This window comes from Exophiala xenobiotica (assembly GCF_000835505.1).
Source record: "Exophiala xenobiotica strain CBS 118157 unplaced genomic scaffold supercont1.5, whole genome shotgun sequence".
NCBI lineage: Eukaryota > Fungi > Ascomycota > Eurotiomycetes > Chaetothyriales > Herpotrichiellaceae > Exophiala > Exophiala xenobiotica.
In genome coordinates, this window is record NW_013562490.1 from 1,363,778 (window position 1) to 1,389,092 (window position 25,315).

The following is a 25,315-nucleotide window of genomic DNA, read 5'->3' on the forward strand; positions in this document are numbered from 1 at the left end:
AACTAGCAACGTTGGACATGATAGCTCAAGAGCAGCGAATGGGCCGACATCGACGGGTGTACGAGTAGACTTCTAGCAGCCTATGTCCCAATGACAGCGTCAATCACAAATGAATACAGGGAGCAGAACGCGTCAAATCCGGGAATGCAAACGTTTACATGTGACCACGACGATAGCATTTCATCAAAATTCATCATATCAGAAAGCGCAGGCAAGAAACTGATCTCTCCAGATAACGTGCCCTTCGCACCTGCGCTCGCCACTGCTACGACCCCTTGGATGTTTCCATCTGCAAGGAACCTCAGCGGTCCGCGAAGCGTTGTGTGAACCAGTCCAAGTCCAAGCTCGATTTCGCGATCGTGACCAGTGTCCGACCGTCAAGGAATCTAGTAATCCTCACCACGACTGACCACCTCCTTAACTGTTGGTCTGAGCAAAATTGTATGCTCAAACTGAGCAGTATAACTGCCCTTGGTATCCACCAATGGCGGATATGCTTCGACAATGCCGGACTGGACCAAGTTATTCAGTCCGAGCAGATATTTCTCCTGGCCCAGCCTGTCCAAATATCGCCGACAGAACGGAATGGTCCCGAAATTCTTCTTGATGACATTCAGCAGCGACCTCGCCGACTGAACTCGCAAGGCAGTATTCGGGGCATCCGGCCGTAACGCATAATGTGATACCTCGAGATCATCCACGACGTAGCCACGCCCCGTACTTCCGAAGGTCTCGATGGCAAAGATCTCGCCCTCTTCCATTTTGGTCTGATCACCGCCTTTCACGATCGGCACGGACTTGCCACCGTGAATACTATGCTGGACAATATCATGCCCGTTCAAATTCCTAATGGATTTAACAGGGTACGTCTTCCCATCAAGTTCGACTTCATACGACTCCATGGCCTCTTGGATGGCGGCGCCGATATCACACACTCTTACATCAATACCGGCCTCACGAATGCCCGTGTTTGTCGCATCCTTGACCGCAGCTAGGAGATTATCGTACTTCGGGTCGAACGACATGGTGAAGGCCGAATCGACAATACGTCCGTTCACATGCACGCCGAAATCGACCTTCATGACATCCTGCTCTCCGAGCACCCACTTGTTCCCTGCGTTGGGCGTGTAATGCGCCGCAATGTGATTTATGCTCAGGCCTGTGGGGAATCCCACGCCTCCTTTGATGTTGTCACCCTCTTCCAGGCCCCAATGTCCTGTGAGTGCCCGGGTGCCGTTCTCGATGCCCTCCGCAATCTCGGTGAGGGTCATGCCCGGCTTGACATTCGCCTGCGCCCACTTGCGCACCTGACGGTGGACTTCCGCGCCCTTACGATATTCCTGTAGGAAGTCATTGTTCATGCGGTCGAGATGGCGCTTTTCTTCGTTGGTCGTGCGGTAGGCGTTGTCGTTCTTGTACTCTACTTCTTCGCCAACAGGGTATTCGTTGGGAAATAGTTGGCTGACAAGCACACGAGGAGGGTCGGACTGAACCTTGGCGGCACCGGCCTTCTTCTTCTTGTTGGGCTTCTTCTTTTTCTTCTTCTTTGCGGCGCCACTGGCGGTGTTGCCGGCACCACCAGTTGCGGTGGCATCGTCATCTTTGTCATCGTCCGAGTCGTCCGGATCTGAGAGGTGACCGTTGACGCCGTTTGTGCCGTTGATTTGTGGGTTGGATTTTGTGGTGGCAGCGCCGTTAAGGGCGAGCTTTGAGAGCTCGTCTGCCGTCTTGGCTGCCATACTCGGACTCGTACACTTCGACGAGCAATAGTCGGGGAAGTCCTCAAGGTGGATAAATAGAGAAAATGTTCGAGTGCGAGGCTGTTGCCGCCTTTTTCTTCCGGCGTAGGCTCCAAAGCGGGCTCGGATCGCTGCCACTTGAATCCACCAATGATTTTCGGATGGCAACTCTGAACTCCCAAAATTGAAAGACGTCACGCTCCATCATTCTCTATCTCGAGCAACCAAAGACAGTGCTCTCATCTCAATCCTCAAACCATTCCTATCTATACAAACCCAGAGTTCCAGGCTGCTACAAGTATGAGGGATGATCCCTCGCCCGGCGTCTCTCTCTTCCCTCTCGGCTCTCCGCCTCTCCTCTATAAAGTCTTCCATCCTCCTTCTTGACCCAACCTGCGCATCTCGAATCCCTCCTGCCACACTGCTGCTCCCTGAACTCAGCCTCCGCCTCGTATGCTCCCGACCGCGCTGCAGCCACTTTAGATACTTCTCGCAGACGTCTATATGCCGGTCCTCCTCCACGCCTCCAAACCACTACGAAGTCCTCCGCATCCACCATGACGCCACCCCTTCCGAACTCAAGAAACAATTCTACGTGCTCTCTAAAGAAACCCACCCAGACCGCAACCGCAATGACCCCAAGGCAGGCGAACGCTTCGCCGAGATAAGCGAATCCTATGCCGTCCTCGCGAACCCGGAAAAACGCAAACGCTACGACCGGGATGTCTTCCATGTCCACCATTCGCACCGGGCTCATCACCCTCACTCTCACTCGCACTCTCATGCCGCTCGCAAGACCTACGCAGGCCACCGCCCTGCAACAGGCCTCTCCAGACGTCGCAGCGTCTTCAAAGGACCGCCGCCATCATTCTATGCGCACGGCAAACCCTCGCCGAACACCACCGCACAAGCACAAGCACACGCCGAAGCTGGTCCGGGCCCATACCAAGCAGGTACGTTCAATGCGGGCGCCTATACCGACACAGACCCAGCATTTGCCGGCTTCGACCCACAAAGTACATACAAGACGCAAACGCACGAGGACTACCGTCGTGCGAACCGCCGCGCTGCAGAATTAGCAGCGTTGCGAGCGGCCGCCGCTGAGGAGGACAATTTCTGGGGTCGGTTCATCATTGTCTCGGCAATTATTGTTGCCAGTGTCTCCGTGGGCACGATCGTCGTGAGCATGGCGAATGCGCCGCGAGGTGGCCTTACCAGGGCAGATGGGAGTCGAAGGGACGGGCCCAGGAATGACTGGACAAAAGCTTGAGATAAATCAAAACAATACCGCAAATCTAGTCACGCACTGGTCCTCAGAAAGTTGGACTGGGATGCCGGGGCGCAAGGAGCTACACGTGTGCTCCCTCGAGAGCCCGCACAAGCGTTATCAATTTTATGGGACGACTCCACGGACAATCCAATACAACGTAGCACTGCAGGACCATTCAATGTCATGAATATAACGGCAGGAGAAGCGAGGACAGGGTGATACCCTGCTGTGTCGCGTGGGACGCCCTATCACCGCTTCGAACAATAGACGAACGAATATAGGGGTAAACGGAAGAAACCACCGAGGGTAGAAGACCGAATATTGATGGGAAAACAGAATGAGAAGCAGCACTTGCAGAGATGGATTTACAAAATTGCCAGGATCTGTTCGATTCCGATCAACGCGTAGTTTGACGATCCTCATCCGTAGTGACCACGCAGCTTACGCCAACTAGATGGATATCTCTGCTGAATGCCTTCTTCTATGCTCCTGTTTCTCTTCTGTACAATCTGAGCCCTCCCTCGGTGGTGCTGCTTTGGGGATACAGTGAAATTGAGGACGGTACGTCTAACCCTCGAAAGTAAAAGACGCACCAACCTTGTGAGCCGCCTGGTTGAGGTTCTGCGTGTCCAAGCTCGCGCCGAGGCCGAGAGTCACACCGGTGCCGAGTTTGACGTTGTATGCCAGAGCTGCGATACCGCGGTCGTTAATCTTGGCCTGTATCGTCTTTTGTCAGCCGGCCTGTCCTTCCCGTTGCTGTCCTTCGCTCATTCCCCTCGCGACCGCCCAGCAGGGGAAGAGTGAGGAGGGGATGGAATGGAGGTGATGAGGGAACGGCAAAAATAGGTGTCAGATGGTCATACCTTTGCAAAAGAACTGGGATCAAGCTTGTACTTGGTGGCGACCTCCAATCCGACGTTGCTGCCTGCAGTCGAGTCCCAGGTAGCCTTCGCACCAGCCTCAACCTCCGTGTTGACCTTGTGATAGTAACTGGCCGAGAACACGCTGAGGTTGTTCGTCGCAGTCACGGCCGCAGCATAGCTACCCTGGCTGTATCCCGCAGCGAGGGCGTAGCGCGTGATGGCCGCCTTGCCAACGTCGTATCCACCTTCTGCGCCGATGAGGAAACCCTCGTGGCCGAGCGTCAGGTCCATGGTCGCGGTTGGGCCCTTGAACAAGTCGGTGAACAGGCGCGTGTGGATGTTGGGCTGCTTGTAGAACAAGTTCACTTTGCCGCCGTAGGTGCTCTTCGCGGGGAGATAGTTGGACAAAACCTCGGCTTTGAGGCCTTTGGTCAGGTTGTCTTCCAGCTCGACCTTGAAGTCTAGGCTGTTGGAGGTGGTCCATGTGTTTGTAATCGTGAGGCCTATCGTATCCGTGTCAGCCGCTATCGTCCACGCACGAAGGGAAGCAGAACTGAAGCTTCGGAGTTCCGCAGCTGGAGACAAGGTGTCTGCCCGCCTGCGGTACTGCCAGGATAAGATAGGATCGAATGATGGACAGCCGTACCAGCAGCCTTATCGGAGTATTTCCCTTCAATCTTTCCTCTACCGTTAATATGTGATATTCTGACGTATTTTTGTGATATCGTTGTGCTCACCGAGCCTGAAATAGGTCCATCGTGGGCAGATTTCCCCTTGACATTGAAGCTGCAATCTCGATCAGACTGAGATCGATAATGGATATTCAGACATCATACGTAACGCCGTTAGGTGCTTTGGACTTGACCTCGAGGTTGGCAGCGCTGGTGTGGTAGAAATCCTTGTTGAGGAGCTGCGAGTAACATAGGTCAGTCATTCCGCATCGCAACCAAGATAGAGCCTCTCACATCGTTCGCTGGCTTAGCGATATCGCTGAAGGGAACTGGGACGCCAGACATGATGACAGTCGGGTGCGAAAAGAAGATAGATAGTCAAAGGAATCGAGAAGTGAGTTCAGGAGAAAGCGACAGGTTGCGAGATGAAGCGTCTCAATCAAGACGGAACTTGAAGCTCAAGCAATGTTTTCGTCTCCAACGGACCAGCCAATCAACTCGCACGTTTCAGCAACGTCGTTCTGCGGAACGCTTCCCCTTGAGGAATCGCTTCGGCAAAAGCAGGGAGCAATCGGATTGAGTTTCAATACGGGGAATATGTCAATTGTCCCAGGGTATTTGCGAGTTATGTAGGTAGGTATGTGTTCCATTATTGTCGGTCAATGTCCAGCCTATATCAGCACTCTCATTTCCCCAGCCTATGTGCAATTACAAGGAAAAGCAGTATCCCACGAGCTTTGCAAGCTTTTAAGGGGCAAAATCAATGCCTCTCAGAAACCATTCCCAACTCCGGGTGATGCTGCTCCCAATTCTATACAATTTCTCATGAATCAGCCTTGACACCGTTCTCATATCGTGCAACGTGAGTAGCTATGGCTCTTCCGCTAGGGTCCGACTGCTTGGACCATGTCGGAGTCCATCTCATAACCGTCGAGGCGCAGTACGGCGGGAAATGCTGATCAAACATTGTCCGATACCAATATGCCTCCTTGCTGTCTGGGATGTCGTCGCCCCATTCTGGTTTGGGGTTCTTCATCATCTCGTCCGTCACGTTGAGCTCGGCATTGTCCTTCAAAGCATCGATCCAGCCGTAGCCAACACCATCACTGAACTGCTCTTTTTGCCGCCACAAAATGTGATCAGGCAGGTACGGCTTGGTTTCAGGCTCATCGGTCGTGTCGAACGCTTTCCGAATGATATACTTCTCGATCCTGTCTTTCGTGATCATCTTCTCGGCCGGGTCGACATTCATCGCCACTTCGAGGAACTGCTTGTCCAAGAAAGGCACTCGAGCCTCTAGACCCCACGCTGATGTTGACTTGTTGGCACGCAGACAATCGGCCAGGTGGAGGTTCTTGACTCTTCGGACCGTCTCTCTGTGGAACTCTTCTTTGTTTGGAGCGGCATGGAAGTAGAGGTAGCCGCCAAATATCTCGTCACTTCCCTCACCACTCAGAACCATCTTCACCCCCATGGCCTTGATCTTTCTGCTAAGAAGATACATTGGTGTCGAAGCGCGGATTGTTGTGACATCGTAGGTTTCGAGATGGTAAATGACATCTGACAAAGCATCTAGGCCTTCTTGAATGGTGAAGGTGAGATCATGATGCTTTGTCCCTAGGAATTTGGCCACTTCGATTGCTGCTTTCGTGTCCGGCGCATCTGGTAGCCCAATAGAGAAGGAATGCAGTTGAGGCAGGAAGGTGACAGTAGTCAACTCGTCCTCGTCATCAATCCCGACAAGCTTGGAGCCGGTCTTGGGTGTGTCACCGTTGATTGTGCCGTTGGTAGAACCGTTGGTCTGGGAGTTGATGAGTGCTCGTTGACGAAGTGACTCCCGCTGCGCAATGGAAGCCACCAAACTGGAGTCGAGGCCACCAGACAGCAGCACACCATAAGGCACCTCAGCCATAAGTCGCTTCAGCACGGATTTTTCTAGTGTCTTTCTGAGTAGCTTGTAGTCGACTGGCGTGGAAGGAACCTTTTCGGGATCCCACCATGTTGGTTCAAAATATCTGTGGAGTTTGTCCGTCTTGGAGTCGTAGATATGGCCCGGCGGAAAAGCCTCGATCTTGTCGCAAACAGGAGCTAGTGCTTTCAATTCAGAGGCAAAAAAGACAGCGCCTGGTGTTGAACTCGATCGACCGAGGTAGAACGAAGTAATGCCAATGGGATCGCGTGCAGCAATGGTTCGATCTTGTTCCTTGTCATACAGAACAAATGAGAACATGCCGTCCAGGTGCTTCGGAGCGTCTATCCCGTATTGCATGTACAGTGGGATAATAACCTCACAGTCACTATGGGTTTTGAAGTTGTAGGGCGTGTCGAATTGTTTGCGCAAGATTCGGTGGTTGTAGATTTCGCCATTGACAGCCAAAGCAATGGTTCCCTCATCGTTAACCAGCGGTTGTGCGCCAGTGTCCACACCCACGATACTGAGTCGCTCATGGCAGAGGATTGTGTTGTTTCCGATCCAGTTGCCTGACCAGTCAGGACCACGGTGTCGGAGGCATTTTACGCACTGCAGGGCAGTGGTCTTGAAGGTGGCTATCGACGGATGGCTGTGGTTGTGTCAGTAAGGCGAACAGCAGCCTATGCAGTTGGTCGAGCAGAACTCACCCGTGGCAGGCAAAGATACCACACATGGCTGCCCACGAAATCTCCTTGCTTGAAGGACGAAGAGGGTGTGACTGTGTATGCAAGGTCTGAGAAAGTGTGGGAGGGCGTGGGCGTGGGATAAATAAAAAAGATGTCTGCGGCGCAGGACCCAGAATTTTGGTGCTGAGCGGGATGATGGATGACTCAAGGCCTCAGGTCAGATCAGATTTCCTCAACACTCGGACACGTTCTTCTCTCACCCAGACTTCACCAAGCCCGTTCCAGCCTGCTAGGTGGATGGCATGACTACTATGACTCGCCACAGCACCCGCCGGTACGCTGTATTCTTCAGCCCTTTCAAACCCACCTCACCACGATTCCCTCACTGTCTGGAAGCAAAAGATAAGGAAAATCGGGTGACTGTCAGTGGAGCATCAGTGGCCGATGCCGCCCCTCGTTCGCCTCACATTATTACGACTAGCAAATTGAATTTTTGCACGGCTTTTCGCCTTCGATGAAGAACTGACGTTTTTGTGTCTGGCCGATACCTGGGATTCCACCGATGCGAATTCGGCACGCGACTCTTGTGATGGCTTTACACAGACGTCCAAGCTGAATGGCGGATGATATTCCCCCTGTAAGCTCTTGGGCAGCTTTTGGGCAAGCCACTGCAAGCTTACCCAATATCGCTCGCCTTTGCTGCAGATATCCGAATCCCCGCACTCGTCCTTATGCAGAGGGTCTGATCCAAGCCCCCCACGCTTTCACTCTTTGGGCGTTGTCGCCGCCGTCGCGAGCCTCAGGCAAATAATCGAACGCCCTTACTGAGCCAGTGAGGCACCAATCCTTGCAAACGTTGTTCCTCTGGATCACCAACACGTGGAGTGCATCAGGTTCAATCTCATGCGCATTCTGCAGGTAGAGAGTCCTCCTTGCCCAAATCTTCTAAAAGGTCCTGTCCTGAAAGCCAGTCCAACGCCGCGCTCGTAACTAATGCACATGTTGATCATGAATTCATGCCCGTCGGTATCATTGCCAATAACATCCACTCCCCAAATGCTAGATGTCCGTTGTTCTTACGGTGCGGGATTTTCTTTGACTACGCTTTTGATCTTTCGTTCGTATGCTGCCCGATCCTTCTTGAACAGGTTGTATGCATCCGCTTGGGCTGGCGATTCGGGATTGGGATCATTGAGCAGGTCTTGAATGCCGATGAGGATTTGCCTGATGGTGATTGCTGGCTTCCAACCTTCTTCTTCGTTCAGGATCGAGAGACAGACTGTGCCAGAAGGGTAGACATTTGGATGGAAAAGAGGGGGAGAGAATTTGCCTAAAAGCAGTCAGAGACGCTCCTTATGCATGCGTGGCCGATTGGTCTCACATTTTGGTGGCTTCGTAGGGTATTCATCCGGAAACGAGAGTGTGAGCTTGAACAGGCCACCCTCCCAAATGGTCTTTTCCTTCCCTGGTATGCCCACTTCCCAATTCTTGAGGTCAAGGACGCCGTTGGCGCCTCGGACGGGTCTTGCGAAAAAGCCGAACGGATGATCGCGACGCCATTGTTTCCTGTGTCATTTGTGAGATAATGCGCAACCTGACGACTGAGGAGTAGCGAGCTCACCTCTCCTCCTGGAGGCGATTGAGGCAGAGAGACATGGTGAAGCCAAGGTCGGGATTGGCAGAAGTGACTACTTCGATGAGAAATCGAGATGGTCGGCAGAAGAGACTTTTAGATAAAAAAGAAGAGTGATGGGTAGATGAATGGCAGCTTGTCAGTTAGAGGGTTTGATATGAAGGGGCGCAAACTTGAAGTGAACAAAGAGTAAGAGTTGAAAGAGAGGCTGCGACGGCGCCACAAGGCTGCGATTGCCGCCAGCGACTGCAGCTTGGCATGCCTTGTATATCACGTGAAGGGTAGTGTCATTCTATGGAGCCTTGTCAACCGGACGGGCTTTCATTTTGCTTCATCCAAAAGGACCTGTAAGAACCCAAAGATGTTAGACGATCCAATCAAAGCTCTACGCAGTGTAGGCGCAATTCAGGCTGGAACGACCCGTCTTCCACACGGGGTTCAGGGCAACATCGGAACAAAATGACAATGTCCAAAACAAAGGGTATCATCTTTCTAAGTCATAACAGCCATGCTCAACAATCCTCCACCAAGGCCAGACCTGCTAGCCCTTGGTCAGACTCATTCTCACAAGCGTCTCCATTTCCTCAACCCACTTTCTGGCAAAGACCGCCTCCGTGAATCGCTTCGTGCTTGCTCGACCTCTGACCCTCATGGCGAACCGCTCTTGAGGCTCAAGAGAGGCCACACGCGCGAAAGCCGCCGCAAAGTCTTCGTCAGTCTCAGCATGAAAGCCGATGGGCTTGCCCTCGTAGGGAACTACGATGTCCAGCTTTGGACCACCACTGTTGTGGACAACAGGGATGAGGCCTGCCGCAAGTCCTTCGACATTTCCGATGCCAAAATGCTCTGAATACATGCCATTCGTGGTGATGCTGGACTTTTGAAGATATTCGAGAATCACCGAGAAAGGTGCATCGCAGATGAACGTTGTAGAGTCCTTGATCTTCAGCTCTCGCGCCTCGAGTCGTAGATTGTATATGTGCTTCTCGTCTGGGGTGTTGCTGCGTACCGAGCCGATCAGGACTAATCTAGGTTTGTGTTTGGCTGAATGATAAAACTTCGCGAAAGCTCGCAGGATGAGAGAATGGTTCTTCTCCGGTCGAAACTGTGCAATGTATAGGACGATGTCCTCCCTTTGCCTCTCACTTTTCCAAGTCACCTCAATCTTCGATTCCAACTCCTCGACCGGGCAAGGAGGATAGACGATGGCTGCAAACGAAGGGGATGCACGTTTCGAGCCCCAAAGCTTTTTGATATGACCCTGAGTCCAGGTTGAGTTGCACATAACCACGTCGATTTGCCGACCAACCCATCCGTAAAGCCATGCAAAGACATGCCAGTAGGCTCGCTTAGCCTTGCCTCTCCATCCCGCGCCAGCACCGGAGTGTATGCCTCGCGTACCAGTCGTATCGTCCAGACTCTCCAGCATGTCGGTAGAGATCGTCGGGTAGTGCACGTACGCTGCTGTTGGGATTTTCGGGAACAGGAACTTGCAGAGTGCCACTGCAAAGGCGTACCCCATCGTGTCGATGAAGATATCGGGCACAAGGAGCTGGAATGCATCATATGCAAGGATTAGAGATCCTAGAGACTGTCCAAGTAACGTGAATTGAGGCCAGGTGCTCGCAAGGACGTATCGACGTCTTGACAAATATAAAAAAACTAGAGAGTGCTCTTGCAGGGTGATGCCAAATCGAGTCTTGACTGTGTTTACCACGACGCTCCGGTCAATATCATGGTCGCCAGTGTAGACAGTGCAGATGGCGTTAGGCCAACGTTTCTGAGTCGCAGCAATGGCAGCCCAGAGCACCCTCTCACCGCCACCTCCAGCATTGCTAACGAAAATCAGAGGATTGTAGAAAATCGCATAAAAAGCCATACTCACCAAAAGGGGTGGAAAAATCCTACTATGCCTTCCCATTCATCTTGCGAGGGCTTGCCATTCTCAGCCATACCCGCTTGTTCAATGTTCTCCCACCCATCTTCAGCTTCTTGCTGGAGATGTTGTTGGAGTCCCAGTGCGGCTTCTCTATCATGCTGTACTCGAGAGATGATAGCAGCCCTTCTGTCCTTGGACACGGCCTGCAGAAACCAGCCCAGGCAGCGGAGTGACAATTGGGCGAGCAATAGTAAGGTCGGCGGCAAAATAGGCGCTACGGCCAAAGCTGCCACGACGGACGAAGTGACCATTGCTGCAAAGAAAACCACAGCTCAATGAGGGACATGCTTCCAAGATTCTTGGTGGACAGAAGAACGGTTTCGGCCGCAAAGTGCTGCGAGGATACGACCAGGTATCCTCTTGGATTCCAGCCAACAATGACGCAGATCTGTAGCATGCGCGCGTCTCCGGTCTGGTCGGTGATCCGGAGACGCGAGCTCTCAACTTCAGTCCGCAGCCAATTTTCTCCGCAATGAATTGACCACCACACTATTGCAGTACATAACGATACCTATATCCAGTGCCAATGCTATCGCGACAGACTCTACGATGCGTACAGAATGCGTCTCCTAGAGCTGGAGTCTGTCACTCGCTCTCGCACTCTCCGCGGTCGCCCTTTGCGAGACCTTTCCATTCTTCCAGACCAAACCACTTAGTCGCAGAAGCCCTACACCTTTCCGAGGCTGCCTTCCAACAAGTCCACGCCCTGAGTGGATTATCATGGGGCCTTTCTATCCCACTGACAGCCGCAATCTTCCGGCTCGCATGGTTACCTGTCCTCTACGTCACAAATAAAGCCAGCAAAGAAGAACAAAAACTTGCCGGCATTTTGAAAGGATGGCGGCAAGCATATCAATCGCGAGCGGTCATGAAATATCCCGCGGGCACGGATGACGCTGCGAAAAAGGCAGAAGCTTACGTGCAAACCCAGCTGAATGCCAAATTGAAGGACATGCGAAAGCACACCAAGTACTTGGGAAAGTGGTCGAGGGCTGCGCTTCAAGTTTCCTTCCTGCCCATCTGGTTCATCAACGCAGATGTCATCAGGCGCATGTCGGGCGACACTAGAACGGCCCTGTCCGTGTTCACGAAGATGGGCCAGGAAGCGGATACAAGCATAGTATCCATCGAGCCAGGATTACAGAACGAAAGCTTCCTCTGGCTCTCGAACCTTGTCGAGTTCGACCAGACTTGGGGCTTGCCATTGTTTTTTGCAGCTCTATCAGGAGCCAGTGTTTGGCAGATAGTAGGAAAAGACATCAAAAAGATGCAAAGCAAAGTCACAGGCATGAATCGTGGCGAAGCCAAAACCCGCGAACTTGTGACCTTGCAGTTTTCCCAACTCATCGCGGCGAGTGCATTCGTCTTTCCATTGCTAATAATCAGAGGCGAGCTGCCGTCAGCGGTGGTGCTCTATATGATTGGCAGTGTCGGCACGCAAACCATTCAGCGCCCATTCGTCAAATATGCCCTCGGCATCAAACCACCCACTGACAAACTGGAGACGCGAATTCCGAAACTCAAGGGTGAGAAAGAGACAGCCGCAGGATGACCAAGTAATGTACTTTGCCGTCCAACAAGAAGATTACGCTCCGCACAATGTCACGGACGAAGAGCGATTGGAACTCTGGTCGTTCGACCATCGAAGCAATCGAAGCGTCGTTCGAGCAGACGGATTTACAAACCTGCAGTTGGGCTTGCGTTGCAGGTCTATACCAATTGCACGGCCATCTTCAGCCGCCCCTGATCATCCAGCATATCACGGGTCTGCATGATCGGAGAGACAGGCTTTCGACATGAGGCAAAAGCGTGCTAGAGAACAGCACCACCCTCTTGCGACAGGCTTTCAAATCGATCAACCACCTTCTGCAGATAGATGCTCGTCCTGTGTTTGGATCGCATGGATGAAGGATGTTGCGACGCGGCGGGTTTATCTCAGCAGAAGCCCTATTCCGGGCTGTGGACGATTTTGACAGGTGACAAGCCCAAAAACCGCTCGATATAGCAGACGAAGATGCAGAAGCACGAGTTACCCAGTGCTAGCCGATCCTCATATTGTATCTCTATGAGCTGACCTACTCCTGACAATGCCCATGCCCTATGTCAATGCCGTGTCTAATGAGACAACAAACGTAAAGGTACACAATTGCTCAAAAGTTCGCGCGTACGCCTCCTTCTTCTAGCCCTCGGAATCCAGATTCTTCTTTGCGTTCTTGGCTGCTGACGCTTCCACTTCTGCTTGAAGTAAGTCGAATTCTTGTCAAATCGAGTCATTCTGCTGCCAATCGTTGAGCGGATGGTTATAACCTCCTGTTTCCACCAAGAGCCCGCAAGCCTTGAGCCTTGAGCCTTGAGCCTTGAGCCTTGAGCCTTGAGCCTTGAGCCTTGATAGAGCCTTCTCACTCTCTGCCTTCCGCAACATTGAGTCGTGCCTGCATCTCTCTAAGGTCCTTTGTTCTGAGGCCTTTACAGCTTCGCCTTTAGACCCTCACTGCCTCCGTTCTGCGCCGTGGCCTCCGAATTGATCACCACAGCGCCCGAATTCTCGCCCTCGCCGAAGAAAATAACCTCAACCGTCAAATCGTCCCTGTACCGCCGACTATACGGGCTGGGCAACGTCAACAGCGCACAAACCATATCGTTATCCCTTCCGCCCAACGCGTTCCTGACCAAGTGCGTAGCGGCATTCTTGTCCTCGACCACGAAACGCCTGTTGTTCTCGCTCTTGACGTCCCATTGCTCCTGGCGGATCGGTCTATTGCCATTGCCACCCTTCCCATCCACTTGAATCCGCCCCGTCTTATCCATGTTGCCGCCTTTCTCCACCGGCAAGGCACTGGGGGTCGACGATTTGAACCAGCTCGTCAGCCACGCGCCTGTACTCGCATTGGACGACTTATTGCTGGCTTGTTTGTTTTGCTGCTCGATCCACTGGCCCACGAGCCCGACGACCTCTTCATTCGTGAGCATCTCCCATAAACCATCCGTGGCCATGACCACGAAATCGCCCTTGCCCGGTTCGATCGACGTACTCGTCACGACGGGCTCGGCCGTTACGTACGGTGGCGTCTTGAGCAATGGGTGCGGCGTCCGGCCGAAGAAATGCTTCTTGATCCGATCCTGCGTGTCGCGTGACCATTTGTAGAAGGCATCGCCAAAAGCACGCGTGGGTTCGAGGTTGCCTAAAACCCGGCCGGCGCGGATGACGTTCTCCTCGCCGGGATGCTCGGCGCGCATACGTGCCTCTTCATTGGGATTCGAGCCGGTTTGGTCTTCGGACAGCGGCGTGGCGAACCATTTGCCGGTCTGCAAGTTGCGCCGGCCGAGGACGGCTCGGCTGTCGCCTGTGCAGGCTACACGGAAGGTCTTGCTTTGCGAATCGTAGAACGATAGCAGGGCGCATGAGCCGGAAAGAGCGGGCGCGAGGATCTCGGCGGCGAGCCGCTTGCTGGGATTCTTGCTCAGTTTGTTCACACTGTCAAGGCAGATTTCGTTGTCGAGTTTGACGAAGGCTGATTTCAGGGCTTGATCAATAGCCGTGGGGGAGGGGAATGGCGATTTTGCGTTCGCAAGAGCGGCTTTGTATGTGCTGTTGAGTTCGCGTGCTGCGAAAGAGATCAGGACTTGACGTAGTTTGGCGGATGTTGTCCAGCCTGAATGCCCGTCGAAAACGCCCCAAAACATCCAGTCTGAAGAAGCTGCATCTTCGGTTGCAGCCACAGTGTTGGGAACTTCTACAATTTTCTCGGCGTGATCGTCCTCGATAGGGTCATTGCTGGGTAATTGAACGATATCATATCTGACCACACCGCGACCACGCCCTACCAGATATGATTGCTCATTCTTGCGTAGCTTCTCTGTGGCCTGCTCTGGGGTCATCATCTCGAGGACCTTTCTGCCGTAATCATCGGTATCTTTTGCCAACGGGCCTTCACCGACAATCGCCCCGGTGAAAAACTGGTCGTTGTCGACCACCAAAGCTTTTCGATTTGACTCGTGACCCGCGGCTACGGGTGCAGCACCCGCTGGTTCTGCTGTAGGCTGGGCAATGTCTGGTTTTGTGCTTAGGCTTCTCGTAGGTTGCGCTGATAGAGGCGAAGTCGGATTTCGTAGCAACTGTTCTGGTCCATCTCCTCTATAGGCGTACCATGCACCTATCGCCCCAAGTGTTCCCACAAACGCTAGAGGTAGTTTTGGCAAACGCATAGATGCCTGTAATGGCTGCCGACCGGTACTGTATCTTCTTATGAGTGAGGTAGAGTATGCAGAAGTCGCTGCGACATGGCTCGGGGAGGACAGGGTCGTCTTTGGGATGAGCTTGCGAAAAGCAGATCGTCGAGCCGTACGAAGGGCGAAGACAGCTGCTCGACGCATTGAGGCGGTCCGGGTCAGGGCACTGAGGACGACCGCATGGAGAGAGTTGGTTGGGATACAAAAGGTGGATTGGCACTTGAAGAGGAGGGTGGCTGCGTTCAGAGGATCATCATGGACAGAACAATTCCCATGGCTGCGTCTAATAAGTGGTGAGTCTTAAATCAGTTGGCCACAAGCAGCCAGCCAACTGGAGTGTTGCAGAGCCCCTAGCCTACTACCTACGAAGTCTAGCCTAATCAGCCTAAGGGGTGCGATCCCTCAGTGCCCTCCAAGCCCTCCCCCACTATTTTAAGGCGAGTGAGGACATGCGTCATTCCACGAGCCTCGGAGGGTGCCATCATAAATTTATGCCCTTGTGCGAACAATTTACCACGTTTTAGTCGTCTGGTCCTCGTCTTAATCCTCCTCTTGTTGGCACCAGACAGCGTTTTCCAGACTGATCACGATGTCTACGAGAGCCTTGCGGAAACTCCAGCGGGAGCAGGAGTTGCAGAGACAAGTTGAGGCAGCCAAACAGGCCTACGCAGAAGCCGAAGAGTCAGAAGAGGACGACGGAAGCCCACCTACTACGTCGCGACCCATGAACGCATTTGACATGCTGGAAGGTGTCGAAGATGAGGAGGAAGAGTCAGAACCAGAAGCGGCCACGTCCATATCACAACCACCAGCACCTTCAGAAAGTCGATTCACTCCTGCGCCCTCCTCAAAACCTAGGAAGAAAAAGAAAAAGGGTAAAGGGAAGACCAAGGGCAAGAGCAAAGTCCCAGAGTCCGCGACACAGCAGGATGACTCAGGGGACGAAGTCGATCGAGCTCTAAGAGAATTGGCACGGAAGAATCGTGGAGCCAACGCCGCTCCTGATGACGAACCACCAAGTTGGGAAGCGCAAGCAACAAAGTTACTGGCGATAGACGAGAAGAATCTCAACCCAGTGAACGAGATGAAGAGCCTGTTTGGTAGCATCGCTTTGGAAACGCAAGAGTCTCGAGGCAACCCACGCCAACAACGGCGGCGTGACCAGAATCTCCAAGGAGGAGTCGATCTGGCCACTGCCCTTACTGGGCGATATTGTGTGGGAAGTAGAGGCAAGGAGTTAGGAACACTCGCTCATCGGCGGAACATCTTTGTGCAAGGCAAAGAGGAATGGCCACTCGCGACCAGTGGCGGTCTTAGCATGCAACATGTTCCTGACGCGGAGTCGAACCCGAAGAAAAAATCTTTCGAGAAGAAGTACAACATCATGCACAACAAGCAGTACCAAGAGACCCAGCTACACTTTCGGTTGGCAGTTGAGTCTATGGATCCACAACGAATGATTGGGGTCCTGTCCATGTACCCTTACCACATCGCCACTCTTCTCCAGGTATCAGAAATTGCGAAGCATCAAGGTGATCATGCAGTCTCTGGGGACTTGATCGAGCGAGCATTGTTTTCATTTGGCAAGTCAGTCCACAGCTCTTTCCCAGCTTCGCTTAGAACTGGTACCGCCCGAATATCTTTCGACAAGCCTGCAAATCGAGAACTCTACCTGGCTATTTGGCGGTACATCAAGAACCTCGAAATGAGAGGAACCTGGCGATCAGCATTTGAATGGGCCAAACTTCTGCTCCAGCTCAATCCCATCACCGATCCATACGGGGTCACTTTGATGATCGACCAGTTCGCTCTCAGAGGCCGTCAACATGCACAACTGATAGAAATCTGCTCCGACGGCGCCTACGGCCAAGCATGGGATTTTCTCGCCAACATCCAGATATCTCTGTCATTGGCCTATCTCAGAGCCGGCAAACCACGGGACGCTAGAAGGCAGTTGGCGGTCGCTATGCACAAATACCCCTACATCCTCTCCGCCTTAGCCTCTGCACTCGATATCTCCCCTCTACCGAAAACCCTCTGGGCAAAACTACCTTCAAACGATGCCGAGAAACTCCATACCGAGTTGTACGTGACACGCGCCAAAGATCTATGGAATACACCCGAGACAATCAGTCTACTCGCAGAAGTAGCGGAGACCCTCTCTCACTACAGCGACGCCATCGCTGCTGCCCCACCAGCGCCGAGGCTAGAAGTCTCACTCGAGGAAGCTCGACACATTATGCTTCTCGAAATCCCTTCCCTTATCGCCCTCCTTCCCCGCTCCTTCACCAGCAGACCAACCTCATCTTACGATGTTCTTCCCCCACCAACCTCAGAAGCCGACGGCTTCGTCTTCCGTTCCCCAGCCGGCGCAGAACGCGGTAACGGCACCATGCAGACCATTTTCAATGCCGCGGGCGCCACGGCCGGTGCTACAGGCAGCCTACTGACCAGAATCATGAATTGGTTCCAAACACCCGCCGGCCCCAACGATCCCAACGGCGAATCCGAAGGCCAAGCCGCCTTGCGCAACCTCCAGGAGCAGCTAGGTGGCGACATACCGCCAGAAATGATTGAGCAGTTGCTGCAAATTCACCTGGAGGACGGAGACGAAACCGTCGGTGCCATCACTCCAGCCGGCCTCGGCATGGCCGGCGGGTGGGATTATTACGAGGAGGTGGAGCAGAACAATTCCGAAGTGGATGAGGATGAAGACAGCATGCCGGATCTCGAGTCCATTCCGGGTGATCACGAGCCTGGGCCAGATGCGCCGAGTCAGATTGCGCCCGGGCCGGCTCGCAACCCTCACGCCGCCATGGTCGAAGAAGGCGACGACGAAGACGATATTCAGCCTGGCTCGTCGCATGACGGAGCTGGGGCCGCGGTGCTACGGCACGTCGATTCAAATTCAGAGGATGAAGGCGGTTTACTCCGTTCTGCTCCTCACACAGCTCCTGTGCTCCCTAGACCTGAACCAGTTCCTGCATCTACGACACGTGCTACAACATCTTCAAGCGAGAATACTTCACACACACAAACGTCCACGAATCCAGCAGAGGACTTGGCTCTCTCCGACCCACAGCGTCTGCAGCGCTGGCTCTTGACCTCCGGCCTGGCGGATCTCGAATCCAAGCCGGAGACATTGGGTCTGTACGTGTCACGGCTGAGGATGTTACCTCGCAAGGCGCAGCAGGACTGGGTGATTAGTATGGTGAGGCAGCGCGCGGGAGCGGATGTTGAAGGGAGAGTCAAGGCCGCTTTGCAGAGTTCGTGACCTAGTCAAGTTCGAATTAAGACGACCAGGTCCATCTACCCCATGCTTTGATCCAAAAAACGACTGAAGCGGCCACAACATGCTAAAACTATTGTCGAGCGTTCGATACCCACGGGGGATGAATAACGTGTCATGGAGCAAGAGGCCACTGCCAACTGCAAAGACAGTCGCGAAGACGAAGCACTGGAAAACGCTACATAATGCGACCTGTGATGAGACGGAGAAGAGGTTTTCGCTGATGAGGAAGCTTCAGGACCGAGGCCGTCCGCCAGTCGCTGTTGTTGCACCAAAGAGCCCATAGTCAAGTAGACAGATGGTAATGTCTCAGCGCGAGTCTGAAGCCGCCGACAGCTCAATGGTGAAGCGAAATTACTACCACTCACGAACAATCTTGCCCGTCCATGTTCGCGAAGCGTGCCTCATTCGCAGTATATTTAAGAGCTACAGCTGGCACAATCCGCCCGTTGTATTGGTACAAGCGAAGTCAAAAAGATCAAATCAGTAGATCTATGAACGTTGTTGACTCCTCTACGAGGACTGAAGTTTGCGATCATTACTCCGAAGAAATTTCTCACTTGAACGGGCTAGTCCTTGTTTCCATGCTCGATCTATCTTGGTTCATAATTAGGTGCTTTATGGAACTGACCCTAAACCGCCGCACCTGCCTAGACCGGTGACATTGCCTGCTCAGAATAGTAGCTCTCCGGGACCCTTTTGGTGTTTGAACCGATTGTGCTCTGCAACATCTCAAGTCGACGTTGGCCATAAGTCATCTGTGGCAGGTCATGATCTTGCTCAAGTTGCGCACGTAGATGGCTGCGACTGGAATCTCCGGTTAATCACACACTTTCCAATTCTTTGGAACTTCCTCGAGCCAACAGTAGCCGAGTGCAGTGATGGTAGACTATCACTGTCGAGACTCCTGTCAATCTTCTGCTTGCTGAAAATTAGGTTGGTTAGAGGGACCACCTGGACATCTGGACAGAGCTCCACTGAATGCCGGTCCGACCATGCCACTCACTGGCATGACAGCTTGCTTGTGCCATAACGACCAAATGACCCCTGACAACTCCTCCTCTGGCCTCTCGATTTGGGGATCCAGAGATGCGACAGAGGGAATGTGAGTCTAGATTTTGGACGACGCTCCTGCAGCAGCCAGGTCGGCCAGCAGCATGGCATAACCGGGACCGGGTGCATGATACTTGCGCCGTGGTGCCGTTCGTGGGGGAGGAGGTTCGTACATCGGCGCGTTGGCTGCATACTCGGAAAGATGACCAAACGCTCGTCGATCACCAATAATCGAAGAAGGTGAGTGCTGACCAGTCACAGCTGTCATTGCCTGAGCGGAAGTAGCGAGTTTCGCATCTGATGCCACCTTCGCCACCTGCGTTGCTGGAGGGGCTGCACCGTTGGTAGATTTTGGTTGCAGCACAACAGGTTTGACTTGAATGGTTGATTGACTGGGAGCAGCCCATTTCGACACGATTGTGTCTCTAGAAGTGGTGATTTTGCTTGCGCCAGTAGCCAGTGGAGCTTGAGCAGTTGGCTCTGCTGCTGGTACTGCTAGTCTTGGATTGACGGCGGCGACCAGCGCTTGATCCAAGGTTTGCGGCTCACCTCGTGTCAAGCTACCACGTTGGTCAGTCGCCACAGGCTGTTGAGCAGGCATCTGTGTTGCTCCCTCCGCAATGAGAGGCTCACGTGGACTGAAAGGATTGGCTTTGGCAGCAGGGCCTGGCATAAGGCTGGATACGTCGTCGAAGAAAGAAGGGAACGGCTGGGGGCCGGAGTCCGACTGGAAAGACGAACTCCGGACGTTGGGGGCAGTTGGTGATTGAGCACCATTGCCAACACCTTTTCCATGGGTTCTCAGAGACTCTGTGAGGGCCAACAGTGCAGATTCCTTGACATATCGGACGCCATTGATGATAACGACTTCATTCTTCTTGTCCTGGCCCGCCACAAGAACGTCACCACCCAGGTCATCTATGATTGGCGAGTCCATCAAGCTACCAGATTGGGACACCAAGTCGGTTTTGCTTGGGCCGAGAGACTGGTTATCCATGGCTGAACTGGCCGTGGCAAGGCCTGCACCATGAATACCCAGCCCGACGAGGGCATCGGTGAGCTCCTGGATGTCATCCTCATCTATAGGAGGTCCATGGCTTGCGAGAGAAGGAGTGAAGCCAGACAGGCCTCCAGGACTTGGTGCACCGTCAGTGTGTGTTGTAACATCATTGGGTGCCAGTGCGGCATTCGCCGAGAACGAAAACTCGCTCACTGGCACCTTCCGGACCGTAGTGGCATGGTTGCTATCGGTTGTAGCTGCAGCGGCAGTGGGCGTGACTGGAGTATGATCTTGTGAGACAGCACCATTTGGCGCAGTTGGCGGTGCTGTACCCTGGACTGACGCCTGAGCCTTGGGCTTTGCGGCCGCGGACAGAAATTGAGCAGCTGAGGACATGAAAGTAGCTGGGTCCACTAGATGTTGCATATTAGCAACAAGAGGACGTGCTCGGGCTGCGGTATTCGGAGTCGTGGCCGTCGCCGCAGTCAAAGCAGGAATCTTCTTCTGATTCTTGGACGGGCCAGTCTTGGGGCCAGCCGCGGTGCTTCCAACAACAAACTTCGTAGCAGGCGAACCTTTGCTGGATGATTTTTGGCTTATTGTAGTCAAGGCTGGCGAGCCTTCCAAAGCTGGTGGTGGCCATGGCCGACTCTGGGTAGCGCCACCACCTTTCTTCTTGGGATTTGACGTAGCGACAGGTGGAGGAGGTCTTGATGGAGGAGCATGTTAGTAAAGAGTATAAGCTGAAACTTGGAGGCACTTACCGTTGAGACGCTCGTACACCCTGAGGGGCAGCATTCGTACCAGGATTTGGGCGCCGGTATCCACGTTCATCATACGTATCATCTAGAGTGAGTTTGTGGCCGAGTCTCTTCTCTTCAGCTGCCAAAGCCGCACTTATTGCGTGGCGGTGGCTGTTACCAGAGCCAATGACCGGGTCTCCAGATGCAGTCAGTCTAGCCTCTTCACTCTGCCCGTAGGCTACATTGTGTTAGATAATGGAATCCGGTGAGGGAAGCGCTTACTTACTGCACCATTTGCTAGTCTGCGCTTTGTTCTCTCGAACAATTTTCGATTCTTCCGTGCCTGACTCATGACAATGACGAATGATTGGGACATTAGGTTGAGTTCGACGATAGTCGCTGGTTTTGATGTGGTCGGCAGTAGCTTGTCCAAGGTCTTCCTGTGGTGGGTGTTAGTACTCGCCACGCGATGATGGCGAATAGTGTACTTGCTCTCATGATCATCATCTTGTCGTACTCTTTCTTCGAGTTCGGTGACATCTGTGACGGGTCCAATCCATCATCAGAGTCATCGTCCTGCGCCATCGCTTTGCGGCGGCCACCACGCGGCATGATGGCCAATATGCCTCGATGAGACACCAAAGATGTTCAGGCTTCAGCGGTGACTAGGACTCGACGGAGATGAGGTTAAGCAGAACTGTAGACATCTGTTAACACGCCGGTCTTTAACGTCTCTGAGCACGCACTTGCTGACTGCGGTCCTCGGGTCTGAGAACCGCCAATTGTAGGTCGATTTGAAACTCGTTAAGTCGACGACCGCTGTCAATCGATAAATGAGTGAGGTTGTGACGAGGGCAAAGATTTGAGCCAGAAGGATATTTGAAATTCAGATTGTCAACAACAGATCATTTGCAGTCTTGGCAAGTCGCTCATCGATTAGTCGTCGACATGGAGAAGGACGGGGAAGGAAGGCATGCCGCGGGGAGTAGCTATGTGGGAATGATGTCGCGAGTGCGGCTGATGGAAGAAGTGAACAAAGTCTCCCTAGGTGCGGCAGAAGGACAGGAGAATAACTATGTTAGACAGCTGACAGCATCAAAGTCAACGAATTGTCAAAGTCTGGTTGAAGCGAGTGGACTGGGAGAAAGTTGGGAAAGGAGGATGGATGAATGAGAGGCAAAGACAAATGTGGTAGGTATGGCTTTTGCTTTGAGCACTCAACCTCATGGTGCAGCCTCGCACAAAGACATGGCTCTCTCCCTTCGACAGTCCATTGAGTATTTCCTTCTTGTCAGCCTGGTTCTTAGGACAGGAGTCTGCCCACGTATCAAGTGCACACAGTTTTGCCATGAGCACCACAGCCTTGTCAACTTTGAGAAAGGAAAGCCATCACTTAGCACATTTGTCCAAAACGTCTTCTTGCCTTCCAACATTTATCTTTTCCTTCTTCGAAAGGATCTCCGACATCTCATGGAGTGACCAGCCATCAAAAGCCAATCTGTGGCCCCGGTTTGAGCGCAATGCTGCTCAGAGATTGTTGCCAGACTGCCTTGAGAATACCCTTGTCCAGCGGTCGATGGTGTGTTTCAATGCTCCTCTACATTTGAGCAGTGGGATTCCTCCGGATCAAACATTGAGCAATGACAAGGGAGAATTGACGATGGTGTGTCCCTGCGCCAAAGGTACACGACGGTGGCCTCAGATTTTGAATTGCATGAAAATGCACCAAAACTGGCAAGTCCATCATTCCAGCAAGTTAGCTACAACGAGGACATGAGCTTGCAAATCAGATACCCTCTGCACCTCCTGGCAACGTACAAGTCGCAGGACCTGTTGTTGTGGTTGGCAGAGACAAGGCGTTCAATGATGTTGAGAAAAGCTGATGCCGGAATTGTCGATCCGGATGGATCCCGGCGAGATTAGCGCTGGTGGGCGAGCCACGGTGGGTTCTCGACTTGTCCCTATCGGCCAATTTTAGAAGTCCTCAGCCTCAGGCCCTCAGCACTATTGGTGGTGGAGGAACTCGAGTCGTGCGATGCTGAAAACGAAATACGAGCTACGGGAATGATGCCACCTTCCACTATTCTTGTGCGAAGTTCCTGGGAGATGGATCTGCCGAATGCATGCTGAACACTGGTTCAAGACACAGGAGGACGATGAGCAAGTACCGTGCAATTCACGGCTCGCTTCTCCGCACTTTGCATTGCTTCAGACTTGAACTGCCGGGAAACGCGTGATGTCCTTTCTTCCCCGTACACCGCCGGAAGGGATGAGCGAATCAAGGGCGAAGGGACTCATTGATGGTCTGATATGGGCTCACCAGGCAGGGATTCACTGTGTTAGTGTCCGCAGCGGCAGGATTTTGGTGTTCCCCAACTCAGCAGACGAGCAACGGCGCGGGGACCGAAGCTTGTGGCTTACCCTCAACAATTGATCGCCGAGCTCAAGATAAAGCATAGCATTTCCGTATCTTGATCACTTTCTGTCATCTCCAGTAACACCATTCATTCCGGCTCCGAGCTATCCCGTACTCTCTCATTGTCACCGCCTTTTGACCACCAGTACAAAACCTCGTCTCATCACAACTCATCCCTCAACCTGCATCCCTCATCACGACCTTCCTCCAGTGGCTTATGAACCCTCCTCAAGACTACATCGACCACAACATCTACCATACCATCCACTAGACTCCTCATCTCAACGTCTCGACTCTAACCTATATCTTACACACCATGGCTGCTCCTCGTGCCTCCTCCTTCAAAGTTCTGCGCAACCTCCAACGGGCCAGCGGATGGACTCCGGCGAAGCGAGGCCTCCACATGACTGGAGTCCATGCCCATCCGCGACCCATCGATCCTACTCACAAGACGACCTATACACCGTGGAACTTGCAAGATCTTCGTCAAGAATGTCAGAAGCGGACACTGTCGGCTTCTGGCACAAAACATGAGCTCATTGACCGCCTTGCCGGTCATGACAGCTTGCAGGCACGGGCTTTTTCCATTGCCATGAGGCGCATCGCCGTCGAGCAGACGAAGAAGCCAATCTCTGGGTATGTGACCACAACTTTGTTGGAGGGCCTTGATACTGATGGAGAAGTAGCCCCTCCGATACTGGTGGCCAAAGACACTTCAACACATCACATGAGTTGAAGGCCGTTCACGACTCCTCTACCATTGACTTCGCCTACCTCCCTAAGCTGTTCCAAGAGCAGTACGGCCCTCAACCGCCTGAGATTCGAGTCCCTATCCTCCCGGACATCAGCTCCCAGCAGGCTGAAGCGGTGCTGGAGAGGTATCCAGAGCTCGATGCAGCTGCAGGTGGTTATCAAGATACACAAGGTCATGAGACGATCATGAAACCTCAGATCTCAGCTGTCGGCGATGCCTTAGGCAGCCCAGCGAGTGCATTGAGTGACCTACATGATGGCCATCATGACAAGGAAATGTCAGTCGAGATGCTCACTGCGTTGACCGACCAGGTCGGCAACAGTGCTCGGCAATTCGTGGACACCGTCAAAGACAAAGATGAGCAGACCATTCGCAAGATTTGGTCCGGTTTTCTTGACGATCTATTCGGCGGCCCACAGAAAGGAGCCAAAGCATGAGCTGTGCGGCGATGATTCACCTCACCTACACTCGTGGTAACACGGTCATGACAGCGTACAAGCAACCCCACGGCGTCTTGTGTTTACCTATACTTTCATGCGGCTGGGAGATGAGTGTATTTCTCTTAATCAAAGCTGCGCACAGCGCACTTTTTGCTCCCTGGTATGTTTTGGCCTTGATGATCTCCAAATCTCGGTTGCTCTGCTTCTCCGGATTCGACGTGTTCGTCACTGTGTCTTTGCTCGACTCCACACTTTGTATCCACAGATTGGCAGCAAGCCGTGCAGACCCAACCTCCGACTTTTTCCCTGACGAGTTTCGATTCAAGCCGTTGACATGGGTTACATTTGGTCATTGAGCTGAAGAGGTTTGTACCGAACATAAGGTCAGAAGTATGACGAAATCTCGACATGTCGTGCTAGTCTAACATCATGGTCAACCATGGTGTATCCGTATTTTCTCCCCTTGGTGGCTTTGGACGCATTCCTGAATGAGGCAATGCCTAAGACATCGTAGAGTTAGCGAGGGGCTGGGCGCCCAAAGCCACCAACTGTCATTGGTTTCGGGCGCACATTCCCAGGGACGAACGCGAGTGATCGTCAGGTACCATTTCCTCTTCCCCCTGGACGCTCGACCCGCTTCACAAATGCACAGATGCCCTCGGCGCCCTTGGCATGGC

The 25,315-nt window shown here is 53.0% G+C and overlaps 11 protein-coding genes across 11 annotated transcripts; 4 read left to right on the top strand and 7 right to left on the bottom strand.

Moving 5' to 3' along the window:
- Positions 1-160: 160 nt before the first annotated feature.
- Positions 161-1,817, bottom strand: PV05_08243 (methionine aminopeptidase 2-2). The gene has a single exon (XM_013457743.1). It carries the CDS (start codon positions 1,737-1,739, stop codon positions 387-389), a length of 1,353 nt encoding a protein of 450 aa, XP_013313197.1. The 5' UTR covers positions 1,740-1,817; the 3' UTR covers positions 161-386.
- Positions 1,818-1,947: 130 nt separating this feature from the next.
- On the top strand, positions 1,948-3,637 carry PV05_08244 (uncharacterized protein). The gene has a single exon (XM_013457744.1). The coding sequence runs from the start codon at positions 2,047-2,049 to the stop codon at positions 3,007-3,009; it is 963 nt and encodes a 320-aa protein (XP_013313198.1). The 5' UTR covers positions 1,948-2,046; the 3' UTR covers positions 3,010-3,637.
- Positions 3,178-4,974, bottom strand: PV05_08245 (uncharacterized protein). Its single transcript, XM_013457745.1, has 6 exons — positions 4,838-4,974; positions 4,709-4,782; positions 4,610-4,658; positions 4,519-4,549; positions 3,873-4,375; positions 3,178-3,726 (listed from the first exon to the last, which is right to left on the bottom strand). The coding sequence occupies exons 1-6, from the start codon at positions 4,886-4,888 to the stop codon at positions 3,577-3,579; spliced, it is 858 nt and encodes a 285-aa protein (XP_013313199.1). The 5' UTR covers positions 4,889-4,974; the 3' UTR covers positions 3,178-3,576.
- Positions 4,975-5,143: 169 nt separating this feature from the next.
- Positions 5,144-7,420, bottom strand: PV05_08246 (asparagine synthase (glutamine-hydrolyzing)). Its single transcript, XM_013457746.1, has 2 exons — positions 7,163-7,420; positions 5,144-7,104 (listed from the first exon to the last, which is right to left on the bottom strand). Exons 1-2 carry the CDS (start codon positions 7,186-7,188, stop codon positions 5,367-5,369), a joined length of 1,764 nt encoding a protein of 587 aa, XP_013313200.1. The 5' UTR covers positions 7,189-7,420; the 3' UTR covers positions 5,144-5,366.
- Positions 7,421-7,468: 48 nt separating this feature from the next.
- Positions 7,469-8,956, bottom strand: PV05_08247 (SUMO-conjugating enzyme ubc9). Its single transcript, XM_013457747.1, has 3 exons — positions 8,763-8,956; positions 8,523-8,707; positions 7,469-8,471 (listed from the first exon to the last, which is right to left on the bottom strand). The coding sequence occupies exons 1-3, from the start codon at positions 8,795-8,797 to the stop codon at positions 8,218-8,220; spliced, it is 474 nt and encodes a 157-aa protein (XP_013313201.1). The 5' UTR covers positions 8,798-8,956; the 3' UTR covers positions 7,469-8,217.
- Positions 8,957-9,088: 132 nt separating this feature from the next.
- PV05_08248 (uncharacterized protein) lies at positions 9,089-11,054 on the bottom strand. The gene is made up of 2 exons (XM_013457748.1): positions 10,660-11,054; positions 9,089-10,609 (listed from the first exon to the last, which is right to left on the bottom strand). Exons 1-2 carry the CDS (start codon positions 10,962-10,964, stop codon positions 9,316-9,318), a joined length of 1,599 nt encoding a protein of 532 aa, XP_013313202.1. The 5' UTR covers positions 10,965-11,054; the 3' UTR covers positions 9,089-9,315.
- Positions 11,055-11,207: 153 nt separating this feature from the next.
- On the top strand, positions 11,208-12,795 carry PV05_08249 (uncharacterized protein). The gene has a single exon (XM_013457749.1). The coding sequence runs from the start codon at positions 11,240-11,242 to the stop codon at positions 12,263-12,265; it is 1,026 nt and encodes a 341-aa protein (XP_013313203.1). The 5' UTR covers positions 11,208-11,239; the 3' UTR covers positions 12,266-12,795.
- Positions 12,796-13,078: 283 nt separating this feature from the next.
- PV05_08250 (uncharacterized protein) lies at positions 13,079-15,217 on the bottom strand. Its single transcript, XM_013457750.1, has one exon. The coding sequence runs from the start codon at positions 15,085-15,087 to the stop codon at positions 13,180-13,182; it is 1,908 nt and encodes a 635-aa protein (XP_013313204.1). The 5' UTR covers positions 15,088-15,217; the 3' UTR covers positions 13,079-13,179.
- A 238-nt stretch (positions 15,218-15,455) lies between these two features.
- On the top strand, positions 15,456-18,697 carry PV05_08251 (uncharacterized protein). Its single transcript, XM_013457751.1, has one exon. It carries the CDS (start codon positions 15,533-15,535, stop codon positions 18,215-18,217), a length of 2,685 nt encoding a protein of 894 aa, XP_013313205.1. The 5' UTR covers positions 15,456-15,532; the 3' UTR covers positions 18,218-18,697.
- A 24-nt stretch (positions 18,698-18,721) lies between these two features.
- On the bottom strand, positions 18,722-22,855 carry PV05_08252 (uncharacterized protein). Its single transcript, XM_013457752.1, has 5 exons — positions 21,775-22,855; positions 21,521-21,725; positions 21,315-21,468; positions 21,050-21,266; positions 18,722-20,994 (listed from the first exon to the last, which is right to left on the bottom strand). Exons 2-5 carry the CDS (start codon positions 21,638-21,640, stop codon positions 19,344-19,346), a joined length of 2,142 nt encoding a protein of 713 aa, XP_013313206.1. The 5' UTR covers positions 21,641-21,725; positions 21,775-22,855; the 3' UTR covers positions 18,722-19,343.
- A 566-nt stretch (positions 22,856-23,421) lies between these two features.
- On the top strand, positions 23,422-25,118 carry PV05_08253 (uncharacterized protein). Its single transcript, XM_013457753.1, has 2 exons — positions 23,422-24,080; positions 24,131-25,118. Exons 1-2 carry the CDS (start codon positions 23,761-23,763, stop codon positions 24,633-24,635), a joined length of 825 nt encoding a protein of 274 aa, XP_013313207.1. The 5' UTR covers positions 23,422-23,760; the 3' UTR covers positions 24,636-25,118.
- Positions 25,119-25,315: the final 197 nt, after the last annotated feature.